Genomic DNA, 24,576 nt, shown 5'->3' on the forward strand with positions numbered 1-24,576 from the left:
CCCCTCATTCTCTTTCTTCCCCCACGTTCAAACAGTGGCCCAACTCTACATCTCCACATCCTTCTGCTGTGATGAACTCCTGGCTGGTCTCCAGGCCTCCCAACCCTCCCTTCACTAAAGGAAGCGTCCCAGGGGCTGGCCCCGTGGCTTAACGGTTAAGTGCGCACGCTCCACTGCTGGCGGCCTGGGTTCGGATCCCGGGTGTGCACCGACGCACTGCTCGTCCAGCCATGCTGAGGCGGCGTCCCATATACGGCAACTAGAAAGATGTGCAACTATGACATACACCTATCCACTGGGACTTTGGGGAGAAAGAGGAGGAGGACTGGCAATAGATGTTAGCTCAGGTCGGGTCTTCCTCAGCAAAAAAAAAGAGGAGGATTGGCATGGATGTTAGCTCAGGGCTGATCTTTCTCACCAAAAAAAAAAAAAAAAGGAAGCGTCCCAGCATTTTGCTTTGATCACGTCACCTCTTACTCCCAGTTCTCCATTCAAGGCCTTCTATAGTCTGGCCCCACCTCCTCTGCTTCACACCCACAGCCATCCCCCGGGGACTGTGTTTGGGCAACGGCAATCAGGAGGAGAAATCGGGCCGGCCCAGTGGCATAGAGGTTAAGTCCGCACGCTCCGCTTTGGTGTCCCGGGGTTCGCAGGTTCGAATCCCCGGTGCAGACCTATGCACCGCACATCAAGACATGCTGGGGCGGCATCCCATACACAAAATAGAGGAAGATGGGCACAGATGTTAGCTCAGGGCTAATCTTCCTCAGCAAAAAAGAGGCAGCCTGGCAAGGCATGTTAGCTCAGGGCCGATCTTCCTCAGCAAAAAAAAAAAAAAAGGAGAAATCATTTCCTCTTAACACACAACCTCTGGGCCCCTGCTCACTGTACTCCTCTCTAAAATGTCCTTTCTTCTTTCCTGTCTCCATTATCAAAATCCTATGCATCTCTTTACTGTTATATACCTCAATAAAAAGTGTTTTAAAAAAATCTATGCATCCCATGTGGAATATGAGGCTATAGGAACTCTTATTCTGCTAGAGGGAGTATGGACTAGTGCAGCCATACTTACTGAGAGTAAGCCATACTTACATACTTACTGAAGAGCAATCTGACAGTCCTTAGAATACACACATTAAGTAAATATAAACACATCAAGTATATATATGATCCTATGATCAACAACTCTGCCTTTGGGAACATAACTCAAAGAAATTTTCACTTAGTACATAAATGGATATATCTGAAAATATTCATTGCAGTACTATTTGTGGTGAGGGAAGGTTGGTGGTAGGTAACCTGGATGATCATCACTAAGAGAGTAACGCACACTAGGGAGAACTGAGCAGCAATCAGATGCCACAGACTAGATGGACACACAGCAACAGAGATGGGTGCTGAAATGCATCACTCAACACATACTGAGGGGCAAAAGTGAGAAACAGAACCATGCGGATAACACGATACCATTTACTTAAATTAAAAATACACACACAGGGCCGGCCCCGTGGCTTAGCGGTTAAGTGCGCGGGCTCTGCTGCTGGCGGCCCGGGTTCGGATCCTGGGCGCGCACCGACGCACCGCTTCTCCGGCCATGCTGAGGCCGTGTCCCACATACAGCAACTAGAAGGATGTGCAGCTATGACATGCAACTATCTACTGGGGCTTTGGGGGAAAAAATAAATAAATAATAATAAAAAAATTATATAAAAAAAAAAATACACACACAATGCAACTATCCACATCCTGCAACTCATACAAACAAAAAGAAGCATACGTACATTAGAACAATTACTATGGTAACAGGTACGAGAATGAGATAAAAAAGGAATTAATAAGTTAATTAAACAAGAGCAGAGCCTCGCACAAGCAATAATACTGAAAAGCATTAACTGGAGTATAATTAACTCAACCCTCTGTACTGAGGTGAAAACATTCACACATTGTCTAACCATTCTTTTTTTGTTTTTAAGTATTTTTTTTTGTTAACTGCTTTAGTGAGATATAATTCACATTCCACACAATTCACCCATTTTAAATGCACAATTCAATGGTTTTTAGTATTCAGAATTGTGCAACCATCACTACAATCAATTTTAGATCATTTTTATCACCCTCAAAAGAAACCCCGTACCCTTTAGCCATCACCCCCCACTCCAGGCAATCACTAACAGTTCTACTTTGTCTCTATAGATGCCTACCCATTCTTCAGGTCTATGTGACTTCCTCACATGGCTTTCTTGGTCATCCCAGTCAGGAATGATCCCTCTTTATATACTATTACTATGGATAGAAGTTAATATCACTTAAATGGCACTTGTCTTTCCCTGTTTCATATTATAAATATTTTTGTTTTTCATCTCCCGATAAGCAGTAGGTTACCAGAGGGCAGGGATAGTGTCTTGGCTCTCTCTGCACCATGATCCCATGCAAATAGTAAGTGCTCTATAAATATTTAATGAATGAATTCTTGGGCTTTATTTAGCCTGGAATTCAAGTTTGTTGGGGATCACTCTGAATTTAGATTCTATTATCCAATATATTATCTTATGTCATGTGCAAATTTTATAAACCTCTCTTCTCTATCTTCACCTAAGTCATTGACAACAAGGTTGAAAAGGACAGGACGAAGCAGTGATGCCTGGGGGATGTCACAAGAGCTCTGGCAGTGATCCATTAACCTACCCTCTTTGGGTCCCTTTGTTCAAAGGCTAGGACCTCTCCTAATTGTGTTATGACTCAGCCCATATTCTTTCCACAAGGACATCATGAGTTACAGTGGTTACCTTGGGAAGGAGTGTGAAATGGAATGAGGACCAAGGAAGACTTTCTATCTATTTGGTTTGAATGAGAATGTATTCACGAACTACTTTTATAATGAAAAATATCTCTTTAAAGTAATTTTCTAAAAAGAAAAAATCTGGTTTATTAAAGAAAAAAGACTTCAAATACCTTGCCCAAATCAAGATACTTAATATCCACTGCACCCTCCTATGTCTCAACCTAGTAATTGTACCAAGAGAAAATTTTTATGAAACTCATACCAGCTTACTAAGTGTTCAACAGTCATCTGTTTTAAAATGTCTTCCATAATTTTCACCATAGATGCATATCACACTTACTAGTCTGTAGTTTCTGAAATGCAGTGCCTTATCTCCATCTTTGAAAAGTAGGATGAATTGCCTGATTTACTTTCCAGCACCACGGCCACTCCCCAGTTTCTTAAAGATGACCACAGTGGCTCTCAGCTTACCTCTGCAGGGTCTCCCCAACCACCCCACCCAGGATATAACACATCTGGGCCTGGAGACATGAAGGCACCTAAAGCTGCAAGATCCTCTTTTCACCTCCTCTACATGGCTTCAATTTTATTTTTCCAGTATTTACTCTATTTTTTCTAGTTTGAAGGACATTTTCCCTGACGGAGAAGACAAATGGCAGCCAGGACTTTTGTTCTTTCTTGCTGTCCCATTAATATCAAACCTCCATTGATGAGCAGTGGACCCATCTACTTCTTGTTCATCTTGTTCTGAACATTGCTAAAACATAAAAGCCACCTTTGGTGTCCTGTCTTTTGCAAGCCTCAGACCATTCTGGACTTCATTCCCCGTAGTTCCCCTTAAGGGGAGGCATAGGAATCTACACCTTCCCTTACTATTGTTTTTATTCATCTTTCAAAACCTGACCTTAAGAGGGAGTTCCCAGTACAGGTGCAACTGGAAAAGTTGACTACCTTTTCTAAGCTGGAATTATTCATGATTGTCACAAGGCACTTCAGGCAAAAGGAAGAAGAGCTACTACCAAATGAACCAGAGCTCAGATTATAAAACCACCCCACTTATATTCCTTTTTAAACTTCAAGGGCCGGCCCCGTAGCGTAGTGGTTAAGTGCATGCGCTCCGCTGCTGGTGACCTAGGTTCAGATCCCAGGCATGCACTGACGCACCGCTTGTCAGGCCATGCTGTGGTGGCGTCCCATACAAAGTGGAGGAAGATGGGCACAGACGTTAGCCCAGGGCCAGTCTTCCTCAGCAAAAAGAGGAGGATTGGCATGGATGTTAGCTCAGGGCTGATCTTCCTCAAAGGACTTCAGTAACTAAGCTTTCTTAGGGGCCGTATAAGATCCCAATAAGTCATATTACAAAAAGGGCAATGGTAGAGATGTGCACAAGCTATTACAGGAGCACAAAGGATTCAGAACTTTGCTTTTTTAAAAAAGAGATAAAAAAGCAATATATTTGTTTTACCTCATCAAGATCTTTGGTCTCTCGGCCCAATTCATCATCATCTTCATCAGAATCAAGCTCTGGTCCAATATAATTCCCAAACTCATCATACAAGTCAGTATCCATGATGCTGAAATTCAAGAAGAGGAGTTAGATTCTGGCAAGGTAATCAAGGCCTCCATGACACGGCCCCACCTTTCCAGCCTTATGGCTGACCATACCCCTTCACACATCTCCTCTCCAGTTACACCAACCTATTGACTGCTCCCCCCAAAGCCATGTGCCCGTCTCCCCTCTCTGCTCTACTTGTTGTCTCTGTTTACATACTCCTCTCACTTCTTTTTTTTTTTTTTTAAAGATTTTATTTATTTATTTATTTTTCCCCCCAAAGCCCCAGTAGATAGCTGTGTGTCATAGCTGCACATCCTTCTAGTTGCTGTATGTGGGACGCGGCCTCAGCATGGCCAGAGAAGCAGCGCGTCGGTGCGAGCCCGGGATCCGAACCCGGGCCGCCAGCAGTGGAGCGCGCTCACTTAACCACTAAGCCACGGGGCCGGCCCTCACTTCTTTTTTTAATAGTAAAAAAATTTTAATTTTAAAATAATACTAGAAAGTTGCGAAAATAGCTCAAATAACTTTCTTTTTCCTAAATCATTTCAGAATAAGCTGCTGACACAATGCCTCATGTATTCCCTAATACTTTAGTGCAGGCATTAGCAAACTATGGCCTGTAGCCAAATCTGGCCTGCCACCTGTTTCCTACAGCCCCCAAGGTAAGAATGCCTTTTACATTTTTAAATAGTGGAAAGGGGCCGGCCTGGTTGGCGCAAGCCGTTAAGTGCGCGCGCTCCGCTGTGGAGGCCCGGGGTTCACTGGTTCAGGTCTCAGGTGTGCACCGATGCACCACTTGTCAAGCCATGCTGTGGCGGCGTCCCATATAAAGTGAAGGAAGATGGGCACGGATGTTAGCTCAGGGCCAGTCTTCCCCAGCAAAAAGAGGAGGATTGGCAGATGTTAGCTCAGGGCTGATCTTCCTCACCAAAAAAAAAAAATAGTTGAAAAAAAAATCAAAAGAATAATATTTCATGACACATGAAAATTAATTATATGTAATTCAAATTTCAGTGTCTATAAAAACAGCTTTATTGGAACCCAGCCACGCTCATTCACTTATATTGTCTGGCTACTTTCACACTGTCACAGCAGAAATGAGTAGTTGCAACTGAGCCCATATGGCCCACAAAGCCTATAATATTTACTATACTTTAGTAAATATATAGGCCCTTAATAGAAAAAGTTTGCCAACTGCTGCTTTAGTGTGTGTGACTCCTACAAACAAGGACATTCTCCTACAGAACCACAATACAACCATCAAAATCAGAAAATTAGTATTGACACATTACTACCACCTAATCCACAGACTCCCAGTGAACTTTCACGAACTGTTCCAATAATGTCCTGCACAGTAAAGGACCCAATCTAGAATCACATATTTGCATTTAGTTGTCATGTCTTGAGTCTCTTTCAAACTGGAACAGTTCCTCAAGTCTTCCCCTGACTTTTATGACTTGACACTTTTGAAGATTACAGGCTACTGAGCTTGTAGAATGTCCCTTAATTTGAGTTTGTCTGATGTTGCCTCATGACGAGATTCAGGTTATGCATTTTTGGCAGGAATATACCAGAAGTGATGCTGTGTTCTTTCCAGTGCATCTGCCATCAGGTGGTACACGATTTTAATTTGTCCTATTAGTGGTAACGCTAACTTAATCACCTGATTATGGTGGTGTCTACCAGGCTTTTCCATTATAGTTACTTGTTTTCTCTTTGTAATTAATAAGTATTTCATGGGTTTTCTCCACTTCAATTATTGACATTCTATTCAAAGTAAGAGTTCAAATGACACTTCCTTCAAGCTTTCCTAGATCTGCAATTTCTCACTCTCCTATGCCACTATAACCTTTTGCACCTTTATCAGCATTTAATTCTGTCTTGAATGTCAGTTAACTGTACTAAATACCCTCACCAACAACTCTAGAGCTTACAAGTAATAAACAGCAGACCACAGCACGAGTTAAGGGTTAAGGCTCTGAACCTGGAAGATCTAGATTTGAATCCTAACTTTGTCACTTAATAACTATGTAACTTCAGGTAAGTTATGTACCTAATAACTATGTAACTTCATCTCTCCAAACCTGTTTCCTCAACTGGAAAATGGAGTGAATAGTCCCCATTGCATAAAAGGTTATGAGAATTAAACAAAATAGTCTGTGTAAAGAATTTACACAATCTCAGGCTCAGTAAACATTAGTTAGCATTATTTTTTGGCCATTCTTGAATTCACGAACGCTGAGTTCCTTGTGCCCACCTGCCAATGCCCCAGACAGCACCATGCATAAGTAGGAACTAGATAAATGTTAACCGAATGGACTGTTTAATTTTGAGATACTGATATTCCTTGTACTAGGCTAATCCTTCCATTTCCCTCAATGCCACCTGTTGAGTGCTGGTTGTAGATAAAATAGAGAATTAAGAGCTCCAAGGACAAGTAATTAAATGTAAATTATAATGGAAACTTTCATACACATCGAGATTCTTTTTACTTCCAAAGAGCTATCACGTCTATGCTCATTTCATTCTCCCAAGACCCCCACGTAGTGATTGCAGAAATTTTTATAGAAGGCTCTTCATGGAACAAGCCAAGCTCATTTCTGCTGCTGGGCCATTGCACTTGCTATTCTCTTTGGAAATGATCTTCTCTTGGATATTTATACCTTGTTCCCTCATTTCACTCAGGTCTCTACTAAAATGTCACCTTCTCTGAGAAACCTCCTTTGTCACTCTAAAAAGTCCCCTATACACACACTCTCCAATCCCCACTTTCACTGTTTTATTATTCTTCGTAACATTTATCCGTAGCTGACATATTCATGTGTTTACTGTCATCTCCCCAACTACAATTTAAGGAAGGACTTTGTTTTGTTCACTTGGAACAGTGCCTGGCACAAAACAGGACCTCAATAAGTATGCGTTAAACGCATGAATGACTCCAACAAGGCACAGAGAAGACAGCTGATTTGTCCACAGTTGCATAAAACTAACGACTTTCGGTACCAAACTTCACTGCTGCTTCCCGCTATAACGCAGGCTCTCAACGGAATACAGAATAAGGACAGAGGGAGCTTGGTAGAGAAAGGGTGAAGGCGGAACAGATGGAAAAGGGAGTGAGAGGGGACTGGACAGTGAGAGCACGACCCCTGCCCAGGAAAGGGGTTTTACGAATGAATGATATCGAGGGAACCGCGGAATTGGGGTGCGTGTGTGTGTGTGTGGGGGGGGTTCTTTCTTTCCCTTTCCCGCAGAACGCCTCCATTTACCCATCTGTAAAGTGAAAGGATCAGATAGCATATAACGTCTCTTCCAGATCGGACATTATTTAATTTCCCATCCCACTTCCCATGCGGTTGACCCGCGCCAGCTCACCTCCCGACCGCTTAGCCGAAAGCTCCAAGTCCGCCACCGGAGACCGCGCTTCCGCCCCACGCCGCGCCAATGTGTGCGCCCGCTGTCCAGAAGGACCCCGCAGACGCCGCCGTCGCGTTTCTGCCCCGGAGGACAGCCCTCTGCCTGAGGACCAGCTCGGAAGAATGCCGGCCGCGGACACAGGAACAGGCGAGGTGGAGTTGTGGGCCCCCAAACCAAGGAGTGGGCTGCTCCCAAGAGAGTGAGGGTTGAGCAGGCCTGAATCTGATCAGGCGCCTTGGGACCACACTGAAGGGGGCCTTCGGGCCGATCACGTGAGCAGGCTGTTGGAGCAGTTGCTGGGCAACCACAGCTGCTGGGCGTGGTCTACACTGAGCTGTGCTGTTCTCGCGTATCTGCGGATCTTCAAAGAAAGCAAGGGAATCAAGGCCAGGGCTGGTGGAGTGAAGGTCAGAGGGTCAGAAGAGTTAGTTCTATTTATTCAATGACTGGGGAGGGCTCAGAACTAGACAGGAGCCAGGACACTTGAGTTCAGTTCCTGGCCAGCCCAGCGCCCTTCTTGGTGTTCAGCTTACCCACTTTGGGGTGGAGGGAAAGGGCTATGGGGTTGCTTGCAGACCTCCTGCCTCCCTGCCCTAGGGCCGTTGATGATGACTCCGCCACGAAATCTAGCTCAAAGCACCATGAATCTGAGGTTCAAAGAGGTCTCACAGCAAGTAAATGCCAGAGCCAAGACTAGAACCCATATACAGGATCTCCCTGTAGAAAGGATCAGTCAGCCTCAGATACGTGCAGGCTGCAGAAGTACAGGTGCAGAACTAAAGAGGTTGCTCAAGTACCTAGGGACTTGTGCTGGAACCCTGGGCTGGACAGAGGGATTTGGGGACAGGGATCATTAAGCCCCTTCCTCTGCCTAACTTCTACTTGATTTCCTGCTTAGTCATTGCATCTGGTTTGGTTGCAATGTATCTTTCCCAGATAAAGACGGTTGAAATTTTATCCCAGGGCTCAAGAGTGGCTAGCAATAGTTCTGCTTTTGTGTGAGGTTCTCTATCACAACTTGCTATAGAATGAACCGATGTGGAAGAGTTAGTGGACTGAATTCTGAGATCCAAATACCTCCTCAGCCAAGCATCAAAATTAAAGTATTTTTAGAGGCAGAGAAGAAAATTAAAGCAGGGCTCCAATCTGAAAGTCAGGACTCTCTATTTTCAGTGACAGCAAGTCTTAAGCAAGTCCTCACTGTGCAACTCAGCTCCCCTCTGTAGAGAACTAGATATTTATAACACTCCCCAAGATAAGTGACAAGATATCCAGAGTGGTTTTGGATCATTTTGTGGGCTGGCAAAGACTTCATATGTACCCTCTTCCCCCTGATATTGACCCTTCTCTGATGTCCCTTTGCACAGGCCATGGAAAGAAATGACATCATCAACTTCAAGGCGTTAGAAAAAGAGCTGCAGGCTGCAGTCACTGCTGATGAGAAGTACAAACGGGAGAATGCTGCCAAGTTACGGGCAGTGGAACAGAGGGTGGCTTCCTATGAGGAGTTCAGGTTGGCCTAATGCTGTTTTTCTCAGGCCCTCCTGTTATGGTGAACAGTAGTGGATAAGAGCGTGTGATTTGGTGTCAGACAATTCTGGGCTCAGTCCTGGCCCTACCTTCTGCTACCTGTGTGATCTTATGCAAGTTATTTAACCTCTCTGAGCCTCTATTTCCTCATCTGTAAAAGAGAGTAATCATTTTTATGATTAAATAAGTTATTACATGTAAGATTGTGAGCACAATGTCTGGCACATGGGAAGTGCTCAAAAGCTGTCAACTATTGTTGCTGGTGTTATTACAGTCATTCTTTGCTGAACAATGGAGATAAGTTTTGAGAAATGCGTCATTAGGCTATTTCATCATTGTGCGAGCATTACAGAATGTACTTACACAAACCTAGGTGGTATAGCCTACTACACATCTAGGCTATATGGTATTAATCTTATGGAATCACCATTGTGTACGTGGTCCGTCGTTGAATGAAACGTCATTATGCGGCACATTATGACTGTATTGTTATTATTATTGTCATATTGGTGTGCCAACAGGTTCTGCCTATATCACGCAAAGTCCAGCCACCTCCCATACACAGACAGCATTAGGTCCATCCTCTGATCTGTGTCTTTTGCTCATAGGGGTATTGTCCTTGCATCACATCTGAAGCCACTAGAGCAGAAGGACAAGATAGGAGGAAAGAGGACTGTGCCCTGGAACTGTCACACCACTCAGGGAAGGACTTCCCAGGACGAGACCACTGAAATCTCCCAGGTAGGTGAGGCCCAGCCTTTCAACCCAGCTGGATTCTCTGCCCTAAACCTCCAATCCTGTCTTCTTACAACACATACTTTTTCCTTATTTCTCATGTTAAGCCACAGAGGCAGGTTTCTGCCTCCAATCCCAGAAAGAAAAGCAACTAGTGGATGGTGAGGCTGAGTTAAACTGGGCAGAACAAGTCAGAACGGTGGGCGAGGCAGCTCCCTTCCGTCAGTCCTTTGACTTGCATTCCCAGATCAGATTTGGGTTGCTCTGCCTCTGGGTTATATGGTGTATAGTATAAAGATTCTGTGGCAGTGTTGGGAAGGAGACCCAGCCTGTCAGATTCTTAACACTCACCTTGAGTTCCTTTCTCTCTTCCTGAGGTTTCTGATCATCCCCTATGCCCTGTTCCAAGTAAACCCTCACTTACTCTCCTAGAGCAGGGCTATGTCTGCATTCATCAGTAGGAAAATCCTGGTACAACTGAGAATCTCAAATCATGGCCTGGGTTCCTTGGGACCCTCCTGCCCTGTCCCCTTCCCCATTCCTTCCTCTGAAAATGAGGCCCACAGGGACCACAGCCTTGCCAGTGCTCAGGGAGCAGTACCAGAGCTAAGATGGAAACCTAGAGGCTCCCCTCACTCTCACTGTTGCGGAACAGCTGGAAGAGCTCAGGACTCCTTTTCCTTCCTTTGTGATCCAGGAGAACACACTCCTCCAGCCTGAGACCTCGGCAGACTTCTACCGTGATTGGCGGCGATACTTGCGGAGTGGGCCAGAGCGCTACCAGGCCCTGCTGCAGCTCGGGGGTCCAAAGCTGGCCCGCCTCTTCCAGACGGATGTGGGGTTTGGACTTCTAGGGGAGCTGCTGGTGGCACTGGCTGATCACGTGAGGCCGGCAGACCGGTCGGTGGTGCTGGGGATCCTGCGCAGCCTGGCCAGCACCGGGCGCTTCACCCTGAACCTGAGCCTGCTGAGCCACGTGCAAAGAGAGAGCTGCAGAGGCTTGTTTCAGAAGCTGCAGGCCATGGGCGCCCCCAGACCCATGAAGGAAGGGCTCAGCCAGAGGGAGTGGGGTGTGGAGGAGCTGCCTGCTGGGCTCCAGGAGGAGGAGAGGCTCCTCCAAGAGCTGCTAGGGCTGTACCAGATGGATTAATAGGACCAGTTACCTTCAGAGGCCCCCAGTGGTCATTGGAGGACTTTTTTGGTTGTTGTCTTGGGGGCTCTACAGGACTGTAATGAGAAACCCACACCTAATTCCCTTCTCAACTTGGAATTTTCAGGGCAAAAGCAGGAATCGAATCTTCCCTTCCTCTCCAGCCCCGTGGTGGCTCAATATTCTGAAGTGTGTAGATCCACAGGATGGTCAAGGGCCCAAGAAGTTGAAAGTGTTTTGCTTCTCACCCTTACTGTCTGCCAAGCCTCTAGCCCTCAGCCCTGAGAGATGGGTGTGTGCCCAACCAAATGCTGGCTACACCAGTTACAGCCTCCACTCAAAAAAATGGGAAAAAGGAAAATCATTAATCTTCCATGGTAAACAAATACTGATCTCCATAGCTCTTAACAAGAATCTTTATAACTTAAAACCAATGAATGGGCATTTAATCCACAAATGATCAAAGGGTACCCCATTTGAGGTGCAGTATTTTTTCCCCAGGGACTGAGTTCCTGTGCAGGCTGGGCCTGGGAAAGCCCCAAGCCATTAGCTCAGGTCTGGCCAGCTTCCCAGGCTTCTTCAGGTGGCCAGATGTGCAGGCCGGCGGGTTTCCTTCAACTCCCAGATTAACCGAAGGGAAGACCTTTCCACTAGGTAGGCAGGGCAGGGCCTGGAGCAGAGAGGCCGAGATTTCCTGTCCTAGCACCTGGGCCCTTGCTTCTCATTCCGGTTTCCCCCGACCCATTCTTGGGTGAGTGCCAGTGTTCTAGAAAGGGGAGAGAGGGCCAGGTTCTAGAATGGCTTTCCCTCCAGATTATGCCTGGAACATCAGAAGGGCATCTTGTATATCAGCTGGGAATAAATTGCCTTGCTTTTGGCTGCTTGCTTTACAGATTGTTACTTCTTTTCCTGGCTATTTAACCCTTTCCTCATATAGATGCCTCCTCCCAGCAGTGATTTCTAGAAGCCCCAAAGACCTTTAGTGCCTGGGTTTGCCTGCCCTCTCTGACCCTTCCCTCCTGCAGGCATGAACCTGGCCCACACCACTGTGCTCCTGTGGGTGTGGGGGAGTCTCCAGGCCTTTGAAATTGTGGAGAAGGAGAACATTTTTCAGAGGACCCCTTGCCCGGCTTTCCTGATGTTTGACAATGCGGCCTACCTGGCCGACATGAGCTTCGAGCTTCCCTGCCACTGCAAGCCAGAGGATGTGTCTGCTGTCGTCTGGTACTACCAAAAGCACCTAGGTAGCGGCCACACCAAAGTGCTGACAGACTTTGATGGGCGGGTGCTGACGGAGGAAGCCCAGGTGCGTGTGGGCAGTGACATGCTGGTCCGCTTCAGCATCCGCATGTTCAGCCTGTTGGTTTTCCGGGCCCAGCCTGAGGACTCTGGCTTGTATTTCTGTGGCACCCGCAAGGGGGACTACTTTTACGCTTACGATGTGGACATCCAGAGCAGTGAGGGAATGGTGGCCACCTTCAAGGACCAGGGTCAGGAGCCCTTTGAAGACGAGTACCATGGGAGCCTCCATGTCTTCACCACCTTCTGGGAGTGGACCCCCTGTGACCGGTGCGGGGTGCGCGGGGAGCAGTGGCGCCTTGGCCTCTGCTACCTGCAGAGCCCAGACCTCTCCCCACGCTACCGCAAGACGCTGCCTGACGTGGTGTCCTGTGGTTCGCGGGCTGTGCCAAGTAAGCTTCAGGCCAAGGCCAGGCACCACACACCTGAACTGCTGGTTCGGAGCTGTATGGTGCCCTGCGAGAAGAACAAGGTGGTCCGGGAGGGCATAATGGCCATCTTCAACTATGTGTCCAAAGTGGGCAGCCGGCCCTGGGTGCCCAAGGTGCCCATTCAGTTCCACCAGCAGAGGCTGGGCCACGGACTCATCATCTCCTGTCCTGGGGCTCGGCCAGAGCATGCTGTGGCCTGGGACAAGGACCACCAGTTCCTCTACCGCACACAGTACCTGAAGGGCGTCAACAGGTCCATGAGGGTGTTCATCGACCATGGCAACCATCTCCACATCCGCTTTACCCAGCTGAGTGACCGGGGCATCTACTATTGCTGGCGGCAGGGGACGCAGGTCGCTGGGTTTCGACTGGGCGTGACATCTCGAGGCCGCTACCGGGTCTCCTTCTCGGACCCTGAAACTCGCTCTGCCATGGAACTCACCCTGATAGGCTACCTGCTCATCACGGCAGTCTTTGTCACCATTCACCTCTGTCGTTGCTGCTGTTACTTATTTCGCTGTTGTCCCAACTTCTCCCCCTAGGCTCTGTCTTCCCCAGCTCTGAAGACCAGTTGTGCTTAAATGTGTTCGTTAAATGATACCAGATGCCTCTGAGTGGGCATCCTGGGCTGGGATGTGTGGCAAGGGGGTGTGGACAGATCTGTTGGTTACAGCCTGCTCCCTATTTTCACGGGCACGTCTAGAACCTGCTCTGGGAAGAGGGGAAGCCTGAGGCAGGTGGGAGATGGCGGACTGAGGCCAGGATGGAAGTAGCCGGGGTACATGTGTCTTCTGACTTCATGCTTAGAGAAGGATGAAGGGGCCTATTCACTGTTGAAGTGTTTGAGGTGCTTTATTGTCTTGCCTTCAAGGATTGCCAAGTGGGTGCTGATTGAATTGGGGGTAGCAGGGAGAGAAAAGAAGAATAGGGGGGCCTAGTACCTGTCCTCTTTGCCTTCCTCCCGAGCCTCGCCCTGGGCCTGGCCGGTAGAAATGGTGGGTTTGGCAATAAAGGTAACAACTAGAAGAGAAGAAATGGGTGAGGAAGGTGGAGGTCAAATTCCGGGCTTTCCTGAGACACTGCACCCAGGCTGGGGACTGGGGGTGACATGAGGGGCTGGGAGCAAAGTGGGGGGCACTAGGGCTGCCGTGGCAGAGCAGGGTTGGAAGTGGGATTTGTCATGTGGCTGCTGCTGTGGGGGTTTGGGATCCCAAGACAATTAGTGATAGGAAGCAAGTTGGGTCTTGTCCAAGGCTACTTCCTGCCCCCTTCCCCCAGCGCCAGCCTCTCCTGAACAGATCAGAGTCCACTCTGGGGAGGCCACAGCAGTTGTCTTTATTAACCTCAGTGACTAAAGACGGCAGCGGCGCCCTGAAGGTTAGCAGCAGCGGGTTGGGGAAAGGGCACCAAGTCTCGGAAGGAGGGAGGGATCCCCACTTCTCTCTCCCTTTGGCCTTAGAGGGGAAAGGGGGACCCTGGAGTGGGTCCTCTCCACCCCACTCTGGGCACAGATAATCCTGTGCCCCCACAGTCTTCCCGTGAAAAGCAGAGCAGGTGCTCTGGGTCAAAGTGTCTGCCCTGAGCTGCCCCACCTTCAGGCTACAGGAACACAAACCAGGGTCTTCACTCTGCTCGTGCCTCAACTTCCCAAATTATAAAATAGGGTGCTACCTAAAATATGGCAGTACATTTTGTATTTGAGTAAGAGGGGACCACGGGCCCTTGGCTTCGGGAAAAGCAGCAGGTCACTGTGGGGTGGAGAGAGTCAGATGTATTGCGGTGGCTTCACCCCTTTGCTGGGGCCAGGAGGCAGCAGCTGCAGAGGCTCAGAGGCCTGGGTGGACTGGGATTATGCAGCAAGGAAGGGGCCTTTAGAACTGGGACAAAGTGTGTCCTGCCCCTGTGGACAGCAGCCCCTTTCTCTCCTGTTTCAGCATCTCCAAGAGGATGAGTCACTTCCTTGAGTCCCACAACCCAGAGGCCAAGTGTAACTGGTCACCCACAACCCCCAACTCCAATGTCTAGCATCATCCCAATGGCCTCCTTCACCTGCTCCCCTAGCCTAGATGGGAGGAGTCCTCCGGGGCTTGACCTCCCTGTACCCACACCTAGGGGCCAGGCAGCCCCCTTCTCCTCCCTCCCAGCATCTCTGCCCTCTCCACTTACACTATAGATCCCCCAAGTGCTGAGAATCAAGCTCCCACATGCCAACAGCATGCCCATAGCGTGTCCACATGGCAGCTCAGTGGGGCTGAGACACTTGAATCATCACTCAGGAGGCCCCTGTCTGGTGACTACTCCAGGTGACAGGTTATCCCCACCCACTCTGAGACTGGTCAGGCTCAGTCTAGAAGACTAAGCCTCTGGCCAGGGCTGCCTTGCCTGTGGGGACTTCCCCTTCCTGTCTCAGTCTCAGTTTTCCTCCAACAGCCGGAGGAAACTCAAAGGCCCATTTCCCAGATACCCCTAGAGGCCTCCAGCTCTGGCAACAGTTGCCATGACAACGGAGATTAGGCTATGGAGGGTGATTTATTATGTCCCTGCCCTCCCCAGCTTCTCTCCTCCCTCCCAATTCTAACTCAAGCTGCTGGCCACGCCCCTCCAAGCTGCCTCTTTGGAGTGAGTGCCCTGTTAGTTGGAGTTACTGAGTGCAGAGTGGGTGCTGTCTGGCAGGCCTAATGTTGATGGAGCCTAGGGCAGCAAGCTGGCATAGAGATGGAGCAGGGAGGGGTGGCTGGGGTGGGTGGGATCTCAGGTCTTGGGAAAGTAGCTGTCAGAGGAGGGGCAACTGTCCTGTCTCCTGCTGCAGGCCCCTCACGCCTTGGGGCAGGGGCCACCAGGCGGGTCCCGCCTCACATCACGTCCTTGTGCTCCTGCTTGGACTCCTTAATGACCTGCGGGGACAGAGAAGGTGCACATGCCACGGTTAGGAGCTTACCCAGACCCCAGGTCCACCACTGCGAGGCTCTGTGACCTTGAGCAACTCTTTGGCTTTCCAGGGTCTTTCTTTTCTTTTCTAACCAGAACTCCCCCTGCAGCAGTCAGAGGGGAAATGAGGTAACATGTGTCAAGTGTTTAGCTCCCTGCTGGTACATGGTGAGCTGATGGTGGAGGATTAGCTAGCGGTGTTGCTGGTGTGAGGGGGAGGAGGTTATGCCAAATCCCCTTCCTCTGGCAGGTTCCTTTAACCAAGCTAGAAATTGAAAGTTGGGAGTGAAACCTGCTAACTTTATTTTTCTTTCTCTTTCCTCCAGGCCTGGTGCTGGGGGCACCTGAGTTTCACAGGGAGAAAGGGAGAAAGCCTGAGTCAGGACCCCATCCAGTGGCCTAGGCTCCCCTTAGAACTGCTAGTGGAGGGGCTGGGGGGTTGAATTACAGCCAGGTTCCTTCTGCTCTTCCAGAGCCTCCCTGGAGAGCTCTTGTGAGTTATCAGGAACCTTCTATGTGCTAGTCCAGGCTGTCTTCCAGAGTCTGGCCTCAAGAACACCTGGGGGCAGCCAGAGCCAGATGGGGCCAGAATCTGGGTCTGCCCTCCTCACCTCTCCATCCCGCATCTCCACGGTCTTCACCACAATGTTCCTCTTGAGGTGGCCTTCTGACACGGCCTTTGTGTCCAGGCTGGTTTCTGCAGGTGTGAGGAGAGGAGGCCTCCCATGGGCTCTCAGGGCATGAGACATCCTCTCCCACCCCCGGCTTCCCCATCACACCCTAGTCATGAGTATGAAAGCCTATTCAACTGGGCAGGAAGGGCTTGGGCTCTTCCAAAGGGGATGGCAACCCCCAAGTCCCCACTATGCTGGGCAAGTCCTGGCTGCTCTATCCAGTGCCTTGCTTACTCTCCTGGCCTGGCTGCATTTCAGCCCCTCTGCAAGCCCTCACCTGGCACCTGGCTTTCTGATGACTTGGCGCTGTGCTGAGGGAGGAGCACATGGGCTTTGAAATCAGGCAGGCCAGAGCTTGAGTCCCAGCTCAGCCACTAACCAGCCACACGACTGTGGGCAAGTTAATTTACCTCTCCCAGCCTCAGTTTCCTCATCTGCAAAATGGGGAGAAAAGTGCCCGCTTCTCTAGGTGGGAGTGAGGAATCAGCTGAAATAATATGTTAAGCAACTGGCACATATTAGTGCTCAATACATGTGGGTTGCTTTGCTGTCCCCCTTCCCCTTTCCTCCTTTTCTCTCCCACTTCTCTGGGCCCTAGTGACCCCTTACTGTCTGGCACTTGGCAGTATTACATCTACCTGGTCCGCCTGGTTAACCCTTCTGATGCTGAACTAAGCCCAGGGACGTGCATATCTAGTGTTCCTCAATTTCTAGCCCAGAAGAAGAATAATTTTTTTTTCTTAGCTAAGAATCATTTGAGGGCCACATACAAGTAAGAAGTAATTTAGTTTTTCCCCCCCTCAGAGAGAAAAATATAACATGTCACACTCACTAATATTTAAAATTGAGAGCAGGGAGCATAAAACTTTATTCACCATTAGAGCAGCAGTCCAGGGGGAAATAATCCTCTGGGCTGAATCAGCACTGAGCTGAGCAACGGAGCCTCAGGGACAGACAAATCAAGCAAAGAGCCTGGCCACGGGGCACAGCAAGAGCCCAGGGGCCCTCCCAGTGATGGGGAAGAGGTAAGGCAGAGGCTGGCATTTTCTCAGAGGCCCCAGAGCATCTCATCTGAGCACCTGAAGACAGATCACTTTGAACACTGGCCGGTTCTGCTAATTTAACCTACATTTAACCTGTGCCAGGTCCTGGGCTGGGCACTGAGGTTGCTGGGAAAATGACGTAGGCTTGGCCCTTTAGAGGAACCTGGGAGGGGGAACCCAAGAGGATGGGGAAGATGGGTTGGGTAAGGCTCACTCCCTGTCACGCTGAGAAAAGCACCGTTTCTAAGAGGCAGGCAGCTAACCGAGAGCCGGCGGGGCTCCATTTACAATCTGGTGAGACTGTATTGGTATAACTTGTATTGTGAGGCTTTTGAGATGTCTTGTGACCTTGTGACATTCCCCTTCTTTGGTGCTTTTGCCCCCTGTAGTGACAAGCAGTTAAAAAAAACAAAAACATAAGACACTCAGATGGGCAGAGCTTGCTCAGGGATCTGCAGACAGGACAGAGGTTGAGACCCTCACCCAGTTCTGCGGTGGAATGGTGTGCAGGGATGGGTAGTGGGACACAGGGCAGAGCGGGACAAGAGCAACTGCAAGCCCCACCTGGAATGCCCTGGGATGGTGTGTTCTGGCTAGAAGCTCTGCAGTGAATCATGAAGGCCCCCAAGGAGAGCCCCAGGCCCCTTTGCCCTGGTCCTCAGCCCTAGGCCAGAGCAATAGCCCACAGGCCTGGGGGAGGGGGCAGGAATCCAACACCCTGCCCACCAGGCCCTGCTCTACTGACCTCGGATCTGCAGGTTGGAGAAGGTCTGCACAGGAATGGTGATGCTGAAAGACAGCAGAGGGAGGGGGTGACCGGGCTGCCCAAGGACATCCCCAGGCCAGGTCCTCGTCCAGGGTTATCATGATCGCCTCGAGGCCCTTCTCCTTGCCAGGAAAGGCTGACTCCATCTCCTAGCTTTCCCCAGCAGCCAACATGCTCCCTGAAGCTCCAAGAGTCTGCAGGGGGCTTGGGTGTTATCTGTGAGGGGAACATCTCTATTGGAAGGCAGCTTGGAGGATGGCAGAGGGGAGGGGAGAGTGGCGAAGAAAGTTCCAAGGATGCAGAAGAGATCGGTCAGGGGAAAAGAAGTCCAATCTTTGTTGGGAAGGGCTGGGGGGGTGAGCCTCTTAGTTTGGGGGGGTGACCCAAGTCCTCGCCTTGGGACCCAATCAACATTGGTTGAATTGAATCCATTCGTTCATTCATCAGACATTTACTGAATACCTACTGTGTGTTAGGCAAGCACTGTGCTGGGCACTGGAATAGGAGGGGGCTGGACGCAGGCTGAATGACACAGTCCTTGCAGGGAGCAAGGCGACTCTGGGGGCTGCAGCAAGAAGGATTCCATGGGGCTGTGGTCAGGGCTCACCGGTTCTCCTCGCCCTCCAGCAGCTTCCTGTAGGTGGCGATCTCAATGTCCAGGGCCAGCTTGACGTTGAGCAGCTCCTGGTACTCCTGCAGGTGGCGGGCCATCTCGTCCTTGAGGGTCTGCCCCTCCTCCTCCAGCCGGGCCAGCGTCTCCTGGTAACCCGCCGCCTCCCGCGCGTGGCGCTCCTCCTGCTCCCGCATCTGCCTCTCCAGGGACTCGTTCTGTGGGGTGGAGCGGCTGGTCCCTCGAGGCACCGTCACGCCGCCCCGCGCTCGGAAGGGACCGACTCGGAGAGGCTTCGAGTCCCCGCCCCGCCCCGCCCCGCCCCGCCCCCGGCCGAGTCTCTGGTCGCGGAGTAACTTTTCGGAGCCCCGCCCAGACGTGGTCCTGCCCCGGGCCCTGCTCCTCGGGCGTCTCCCGGGGTTGCGGGTCCCCTGCTCCAGTCCGCCAGCCTCAGCTGGCCGACCGTGTCCGCCCCCTCCGGCCCTGCCCGCGCTCACCGTGCCGCGCAAGGACTCCAGGTCGCAGGTCAAGGCCTGCAGCTGGCGCCGGTAGTCGTTGGCCTCGTGCTTGGCCTGGCGGAGCAGCTCTGCATTTCGGGCAGCGGCGTCCGTCAGGTCCGCAAACTAGATGGGGAGAGGGCCCTATGCTGAGGGGCGGGCTGCGGCACATATGGCGACCCGTGGGAAGGCACGGTCTCTGGGAAATCCGGGAGGTGGGCAGGCCCCCAGGATTGTTGGCCAGGTCACTTTATTATTCCTAGTGACTGTGACCTATGAACAGGGTACAGAAGCCACTACTGCGTCTCTAGCACCTAGAACAGTGCCTGGCCAGGGAATGAACTCATGAACAGTTTGCCACAGAATCCAGAATCTCTTGCACTGGCAGCTCCATCCACGGACTGAACGCTGCTCTCCTCCACCATAGACAGTGGGTTCTGGTGAGCAGAGTCCTGGGTTCTTCTTCTTCTTCTTCTTCTTTTTTTTTTTTGTTGTGAGGAAGATTAGCCCTGAGCAAAAATCCGATGCCAATCCTCCTCTTTTTGCTGAGGAAGATTGGCCCTGGGCTAACATCTGTGCGCATCTTCCTCCACCTTATATGGGACGCCACCACAGCATGGCTTGACAAGTGGTGCCTCGGTGCACACCTGGGATCCAACCTGCAAACCCTGGGCTGCCGAAGCACGCATCTAACCACTATGCCACCTGGCCGGCCCCAGAGTCCTGGGTTCTAATAGCCCTCTCTCCCCCAGCTTGCAGTGAAGCCCTCACGGCTCCTTCAGGCCTCAACCTGCTCAGAACTAACACTGGCTTCTGCCACGCACACTTCTTTGCTGGGCGCCCTGGGCCAGCATCTCTGGGCTCCCGCGTCCCTGTGCTTTTCAGCCTCCAGGCCTCTATGCAGGCTCTGTCCTCCACTCAGAATGCCCCTTCCCTCTTCTCCTCATGTCCATAGCCTGCCAGTCCTGCTGAGGCCAAAGGCCCTCCCTTCTATGATGTTCTCCCTGGTCCCACACTGCACATAGACTCTGCCCTGTGGTCATGTCTATGGACACCATATTTGGGCACACATCACATCTCCCTGGGCAGACACAGCTCTGTGTCCCAGGCGGTGCCTGGCACACAGTAGACACTCAACAACCCAGGGCACAGACGGCAAAGGCGTCAAGAATGCAGGCTCCCAAGAGGGATGGCTGGGGTTGGAAATCCAGCTCTACCACTTAGGAGCTATGTGACTTTGGGCAGATTAGTTAACTTCTCTGGACTTCAGTTCGCTCATCTATCAAAGAATAGTACCTACTTCATAGTAAGATAATCCATACAAAGCACAGGGCCTGGCACACAACAATGTTGGCTAATAATAATAGTAATAGTAGCAATAATAATAATAATAATAATTACTTATTGGGAGTAAGAGTGCCTGTGTGACCCTGGCCAAGTCACTTCTCTTCTCTGGTGAAGGTCAGTTACCCAGAGAGGATCCTCTCCTGGCTTCCTTCCATCCTCCTTCCCCAATTCTCTTGTATGGAGCCAGGAGGGCTGCCTGGAGGAGGCAGGCTGGCCTACAGTCAGGGCTACCTTGGACCGGTACCACTCCTCTGCCTCGTGCATGTTGCTGGATGCCATTGCCTCATATTGTGTGCGGATCTCCCTCAGGGCTGCTGTCAGGTCTGGCTTGGCCACATCCAGCTCCACATGGACTTGCTGCTGGGCCAGCTGCTCCTGGAGCTCCCGCACCTCCTGGTCGGGGAGAGAGAAGTGACGCTAGGTCTCAGGGCCCAGGCCGCAACTGGGGTTCCCCCACAGTGTCATGCCCTCTTCTGCCTGCCCCTCAGACGTGGACGTTGGCTAAGGGAAATGGGGCAGTCCTAGTTGGAGGAAGTGGCATGGCCCAAGCTAGAGGAGGCAGGGGGTAGCTTAAGGGCCCCATGGTGTCCTCCTCCCAGGCCCAGACAGGCAGGAGCACTGAAGTGGCCTGTATTCTCATGGGAGAGTGACTAAGTCCCTATGGGTGGGTGTTCCTGTAAGGGTTCCTAGGTTCCATGGGATCACGGATTCTGAATCCATAGTCTGAGGTCAGAGCTCAGTGGGATCTTTTTTTATGAATGACTCTCATTTAAGTGAGACAGATGGCAAATGGGTGGAGTCAGAAAGACTAACTGTGTGACCTTAATAGGTTCTTTAACCTCTCTGGGCCTCAGTGCAAAGGAGATAATACTGGAAGGGTTTCTGTCTCAGGTCTGTAGTGAAGAAAAATATGAGGTTCCCTTGTCTGTCTCTATCTTTGTCTCCCTCAGGCTCTCTCTGTATCTCTCTCATTTTCTTTCTCTGTCTCTGAGTATCTCTCTCAGTCTCAGTCTCTTTGTCTCTCTCTCAATTGCAGTCTCTGTGTTGGGCTTTCCCCCCTGTGTCCTGGCCTCACCTCCTCATGTATCTTCCTCAGGAACCGGATTTCCTCTTCCAGAGACTCAATCTTCCTCTCCAGATCCAGGCGGGCCAGAGTGGCTTCATCTGCCTCCTGGAGTAGGGAAGGCGCAAAGGACCACTCTGACACCAGACTCCTCTTCCCCATTCTCTAGCCTTGTCTTACCCCTCCTTTTGGGTTGGGGAGAGCAACACATTGCTCTGGAGGGCTGGGCTTGGGTGGGCTACCATCAACACTCTCCCCCCACCATTTGCTCCCCCGCCAACCCCCTGACCTGTCGATAGGCAGCCAGGTTGTTCTCGGCCTCCAGTCTCAAGTTGGTTTCATCCTGGAGCCTGGGGTGGGGGGACACATTCCTTTTCTGAGGACTCTTGGATCCCTGCCTCAATCTCTCTGGAGGTGGCTGCCAGAGAGACCCCCCCAGGACTGTGGAGTAGCAGGAGGAGCGAGGGTCAGAGGGGTCCTAGATGGAAGCCTTGGCCAGAAGGGTGAGCAGATGAGGGCCTTTACTTTACCTCATTAGCAAGGGGCCTTATCAGGGGTGATGCACCCGCTCCTGCTCACGCAGGCACTTTCACCAACACACACCCACTACCGAGTGCACAAACCCTAGTCCTCCTGCCCTTGAGGGCTCATGCGCGTGCCCTGACAGCTCAGCAAAGCATCCTGCCCCTGTGGTTCCCTCTGACCTTTGGAAATGGGTTTTATGAAGATCTTGGCTTCACAGATGTGAAGTTGAAGTGCCTTGACTAGGGTCATAATCTAGTGACAGGCAGAGTCACCACGTTCTGAAGCGAGCCCTGCCTACTCTTTCTCCCACTTCCTTTACCCAGAGCCCAGTCCTCCCAGTGCACACCAACCTTCCCTTCCAACTCCTCCTTCATACAGGTCTGGGCTCAGAGTCCGCCAGCTCCCCGCCCAGAGTCACAAGGCCCCGCAGTGAATGAAATGCACAGACCCTGCCTGCTGGGGTCCCTGACTGCCTCTGCACAGCTCTCCCCAGTGGGGAGGTCCTGAGAGTACCCTGGCTCCCTGGAATCAGATCCCTGAGGCTCTGGGCCTCCTCCCAGCCCCTCCCATCATCTTGGGGAGCAAGGAGAGCCTTCCCCTCCCAGAAGTGGGGAAACTGGGGAGCAGGGAGGCAGAGCTCCCTGTGTGAGACTCTGAAGGCCTGCAGGCACTCTCTCTTGGGGGCTCAGTCCTCCCTGTTCATGAGGCCCCTCTCCTCCGGCCCCCTCCTCACTTCTGCCTCAGAGTGCCCAGGTCCTGCGCCAGATTGTCCCTCTCGACCTCGAGCCGGGCGCTGTTGGCAGTGAGTTGATCAAGCCGCAGCCGCAGTTCACGCAGCTCAGCCTGGTAGACATCGGCCAGCTTGGTGGGCTCCTTGGCCCGCAGCTGGTTCAGCTCGGCAGCCAGCGCCTTGTTCTGCTGTTCCAGGAAGCGCACCTTCTCGATGTAACTGGCAAAGCGGTCATTGAGCTCCATCATCTCTGCCCGCTCACTGGCCCGGGTCTCCTTGAAGCCTGTGTTGAGTGCCCCGGCCAGGGAGAAGTCCACCCGGGTCGGGAGTGGAGGTGGCATTCGAGCAAGAGAGAGGCGGGTGCCAGGACCCAGGCGGCGGCCTGCCACCACCTCTGAGGAGAAGACATAGGAGCGGCGAGCAGCCGAGGTGGCGCGTCTCCTCTCCATCCTGGCCTGGCTCTGCCTGCTCCTGGGTTGCGAGGGCTTTATGGAGGAGTGGGCCGGCCTGGCACTTCCCAGGCTGCCCCTGGCAACGCCCCCTGGCATAGCCTGAGGGGGTGGGGCTGGGCCGCAGCCCAGCCATGGGGAGAGCTCCTCTCACCCCACAGAGGTCACTGTGTCCAGAGGCAGGGCCTCCTGGGCACGCCAGTCCCCACCCCTTGCCACAGACAGAAGTACTGATGGGCAGTGCCTGGGACCTGATGCTGGGTCTGGGGCCTGACCACTGGGCAAGGAGACTCTCACTCTAGGAAGGTGGGTCAAGAAAGGGCTGGACCGGATGACCTCTGACCTGCCTTCCAACTCTTAGATCCCATAACCCAGGCCTTCTCTCACTGAGCCTCCTCCTTTGAGTGCCTGCTAGGTGCCGGAAATTTAGCAAAGAACAAACCTATTCCACACCCTCAAGGAACAGCCTATGTTACAGTTCCTGCTGAGCCCCGTTCCCAACAGATTGCTGGAGTCCTCCTCTCTGAATGCAGGCATCCCCCATTCCTGCTTTCTCCCCATTCCCTGAGTTCTGGGGCTGTGGGTTGGAGTTGGACACCAGCCCTTTGTCTGGAGGGTCAGTTGAGACCTCTCTTTAGCAGTGGGGGGATGATGGAAGGAGCGTGGAAACCCCGATAGGGCAAGAGGGGGCAGGTACTACACTCTCTGGCCCTCTCCCAGGGCCACTCTTAAGCCCCTGCCTCAGTCCCATTGGCCTCACCCCTCCCTCACCCAGCCTTCCTGCACCCCTGCCCCAGCCTAGGCCTTGACATCTCCACAAAGCAGTTATGAATGAGCTGGCTGTCCTGACTCCCATCTTGTTCCTGCGTCACCCTGTTTCCCTGGCCACTCCTCACCTCACTCTCACACTGGAGATTTATCTCCTTTGAGTTCCCACGCATGAGACAGAGAAGATGGGAAGGGCCCTGGGGACGGGTGGGTTAGGAGTCACTGGGTCCAAACTGGGAGCCCGGGGCCAGGGCCCTGTTGCTCTTTGAGACTTCAGATC

The 24,576-nt window shown here is 51.4% G+C and overlaps 4 protein-coding genes across 5 annotated transcripts in view; 2 read left to right on the forward strand and 2 right to left on the reverse strand.

Moving 5' to 3' along the window:
- EFTUD2 (elongation factor Tu GTP binding domain containing 2) overlaps positions 1–7,903 on the reverse strand; it is a 41,262-nt gene extending 33,359 nt beyond the window's left edge. The window contains exons 1-2 of one of the 2 annotated variants that reach the window (XM_004432569.3): positions 7,710–7,903; positions 4,248–4,356 (exon numbers count right to left, since the gene is read on the reverse strand). In XM_004432569.3, coding sequence (XP_004432626.1) covers positions 4,248–4,352 — 105 coding nt within the window. In that variant the 5' untranslated portion in view covers positions 4,353–4,356; positions 7,710–7,903. Of the gene's footprint in view, positions 1–4,247; positions 4,357–5,016; positions 5,036–7,709 lie in introns of those variants that run through there. The other variant, XM_087441294.1, reaches the window with a different exon arrangement.
- Positions 7,904–8,054: 151 nt separating this feature from the next.
- DNAAF19 (dynein axonemal assembly factor 19) lies at positions 8,055–12,057 on the forward strand. The gene is made up of 4 exons (XM_087441295.1): positions 8,055–8,158; positions 9,119–9,264; positions 9,890–10,022; positions 10,714–12,057. Exons 2-4 carry the CDS (start codon positions 9,122–9,124, stop codon positions 11,164–11,166), a joined length of 729 nt encoding a protein of 242 aa, XP_087297421.1. The 5' UTR covers positions 8,055–8,158; positions 9,119–9,121; the 3' UTR covers positions 11,167–12,057.
- Positions 12,058–12,176: 119 nt separating this feature from the next.
- FAM187A (family with sequence similarity 187 member A) lies at positions 12,177–14,004 on the forward strand. Its single transcript, XM_004432901.3, has one exon. It carries the CDS (start codon positions 12,194–12,196, stop codon positions 13,436–13,438), a length of 1,245 nt encoding a protein of 414 aa, XP_004432958.1. The 5' UTR covers positions 12,177–12,193; the 3' UTR covers positions 13,439–14,004.
- A 185-nt stretch (positions 14,005–14,189) lies between these two features.
- On the reverse strand, positions 14,190–23,592 carry GFAP (glial fibrillary acidic protein). Its single transcript, XM_004432576.3, has 9 exons — positions 23,083–23,592; positions 22,114–22,174; positions 21,837–21,932; positions 20,993–21,154; positions 19,415–19,540; positions 18,915–19,135; positions 18,287–18,330; positions 16,436–16,521; positions 14,190–15,790 (listed from the first exon to the last, which is right to left on the reverse strand). The coding sequence occupies exons 1-9, from the start codon at positions 23,526–23,528 to the stop codon at positions 15,749–15,751; spliced, it is 1,284 nt and encodes a 427-aa protein (XP_004432633.1). The 5' UTR covers positions 23,529–23,592; the 3' UTR covers positions 14,190–15,748.
- Between the last annotated feature and the right edge of the window lie 984 nt (positions 23,593–24,576).

Source organism: Ceratotherium simum, chromosome 16 (genome assembly GCF_057802395.1).
Source record: "Ceratotherium simum simum isolate JZ-2026a chromosome 16, ASM5780239v1, whole genome shotgun sequence".
Taxonomy (NCBI): domain Eukaryota; kingdom Metazoa; phylum Chordata; class Mammalia; order Perissodactyla; family Rhinocerotidae; genus Ceratotherium; species Ceratotherium simum.

Coding starts and splice junctions, on each gene's coding strand:
- DNAAF19 (XM_087441295.1), top strand. CDS start 9,122: ATGGAAAGAAATGACATCATCAACTTCAAGGCGTTAGAAAAAGAGCTG. Junction 9,265..9,889: donor GCTTCCTATGAGGAGTTCAG/GTTGGCCTAATG, acceptor TTTTGCTCATAG/GGGTATTGTCCTTGCATCAC. Junction 10,023..10,713: donor AGACCACTGAAATCTCCCAG/GTAGGTGAGGCC, acceptor TTTGTGATCCAG/GAGAACACACTCCTCCAGCC.
- FAM187A (XM_004432901.3), top strand. CDS start 12,194: ATGAACCTGGCCCACACCACTGTGCTCCTGTGGGTGTGGGGGAGTCTC.
- GFAP (XM_004432576.3), bottom strand. CDS start 23,528: ATGGAGAGGAGACGCGCCACCTCGGCTGCTCGCCGCTCCTATGTCTTC. Junction 19,541..20,992: donor AGGAGTGGTACCGGTCCAAG/GTAGCCCTGACT, acceptor CTCCCCATCTAG/TTTGCGGACCTGACGGACGC. Junction 18,331..18,914: donor CTGGAGGGCGAGGAGAACCG/GTGAGCCCTGAC, acceptor GCTGTCTTTCAG/CATCACCATTCCTGTGCAGA.